The 1,274-nt window shown below is 57.4% G+C and overlaps 1 protein-coding gene across 1 annotated transcript; it reads right to left on the minus strand.

Moving 5' to 3' along the window:
* Window positions 1–8: 8 nt before the first annotated feature.
* Window positions 9–450, minus strand: VDBG_04174 (hypothetical protein; the record flags this gene model as incomplete). Its single annotated transcript, XM_003006175.1, has 2 exons — window positions 9–173; window positions 238–450. 2 exons carry the CDS (start codon window positions 319–321, stop codon window positions 9–11), a joined length of 249 nt encoding a protein of 82 aa, XP_003006221.1.
* Window positions 451–1,274: the final 824 nt, after the last annotated feature.

A 1,274-nucleotide genomic window follows, 5' to 3' on the forward strand; every position in this document is an offset into this window, starting at 1 on the left:
TCCCTTCCTTAGCTCGTCACTTGTGCTCGAGGGTTTGGACCTCTTGTGTTCGCTCCCGCCTTGATTTCATCCATCTCGAGTTTGGTCCACGCCAGGTAGGCGATTTGGTATGTCAGTGTCGCCATGAGGAGGACCTTCAGCGTCGGCCGCGTGAAAGTCTTGTAAAAGTTGGCCTGAGAGAGGATCATCATCAGTTGGCTGGGAGAGATGGAGGTGCGCGGGGGCAGGATCACATACCACAGCCGAAGGAGGCTTGTCGGCGGTCGCGTAGGATCTCGTCGCTGGCCTGAGGAGGATCCGAGAATAGCGCGCCCGCGCCATGGTCGTCACGGGTCTCATCAGCATGATCGGGCTGTAGCTATGTGTTGCGATGAGTTGACGTAAATCCGTTGGTGGTAAAGATAGTATCACGTCGGCTCACGGTGGTGATCGCTGTAGCTCGACTGTCATAGCGCCTCTCGGTCTCCATCGCCGCGCAAAGCCGATCTTTCACAGGCTCAAGCTCTTATCAGGTCCCTGCTCCAGCGCCTCAGAGAACCCTGGGAGCCTGTGGCGGTGCAAAATTCCCCCGCATTCCGTGCATTTCCCGCGGATGAGTGGAGCCGTCGCGGTAGAGCCGCGCCTCTGGTGTCCAATCAGAAAGCAGTCGCCCGGAAAGCATGTTCGAGGTACGACGGGGCGGCCGGACACGAACACATGTCCTCCCGAGCTCAAGCTCCCACCCCCCATCAGCCCTGTCGAACGAATTTCCCAGGGGAAAGTATCGCGCTGTCCATTCGCGCAACAGACACACTCTCTCTCTCCACGACCACCTGTCCCTTTCGACGAAACGTTCGACTGACTTCTGCCACCACGTCGACGAAATCGACTCTGCAACCTTCTGCTCTGCATCACCACGCCACCAGCTGGGGTACTTAAGGAGAAAACAAAGTTCGCCAATTTGCAAACCCAGGCCTACCAACCCCTACTTTCCTCCCCCGATCCGAAACTACCTCCCTCTACAGACCACGAAATCACATTCCACAATGGTGTGTACACTCCCAACTCGCCCTTGGCTTCGCATGTTACATCGCACCGAGTTAAGCGATTCGGAATACGAATGCAGGGCATGGTGCTGACCTGGTCTCCCCCAAAATAGGCCCAAACACCGACGCAGCGCCGCGCATCGCCAAGTTCGCGAAAGGCAACGAAGCACGCATGGGCTTGTCTGAGGATCAGATGAAGGCCGCCCCAAGGAAACCTCCACATCCCCCATCTCTCCCATCTGGCTCGTT

Source organism: Verticillium alfalfae, genomic scaffold, assembly GCF_000150825.1.
Source record: "Verticillium alfalfae VaMs.102 supercont1.4 genomic scaffold, whole genome shotgun sequence".
Lineage (NCBI taxonomy): Eukaryota > Fungi > Ascomycota > Sordariomycetes > Glomerellales > Plectosphaerellaceae > Verticillium > Verticillium alfalfae.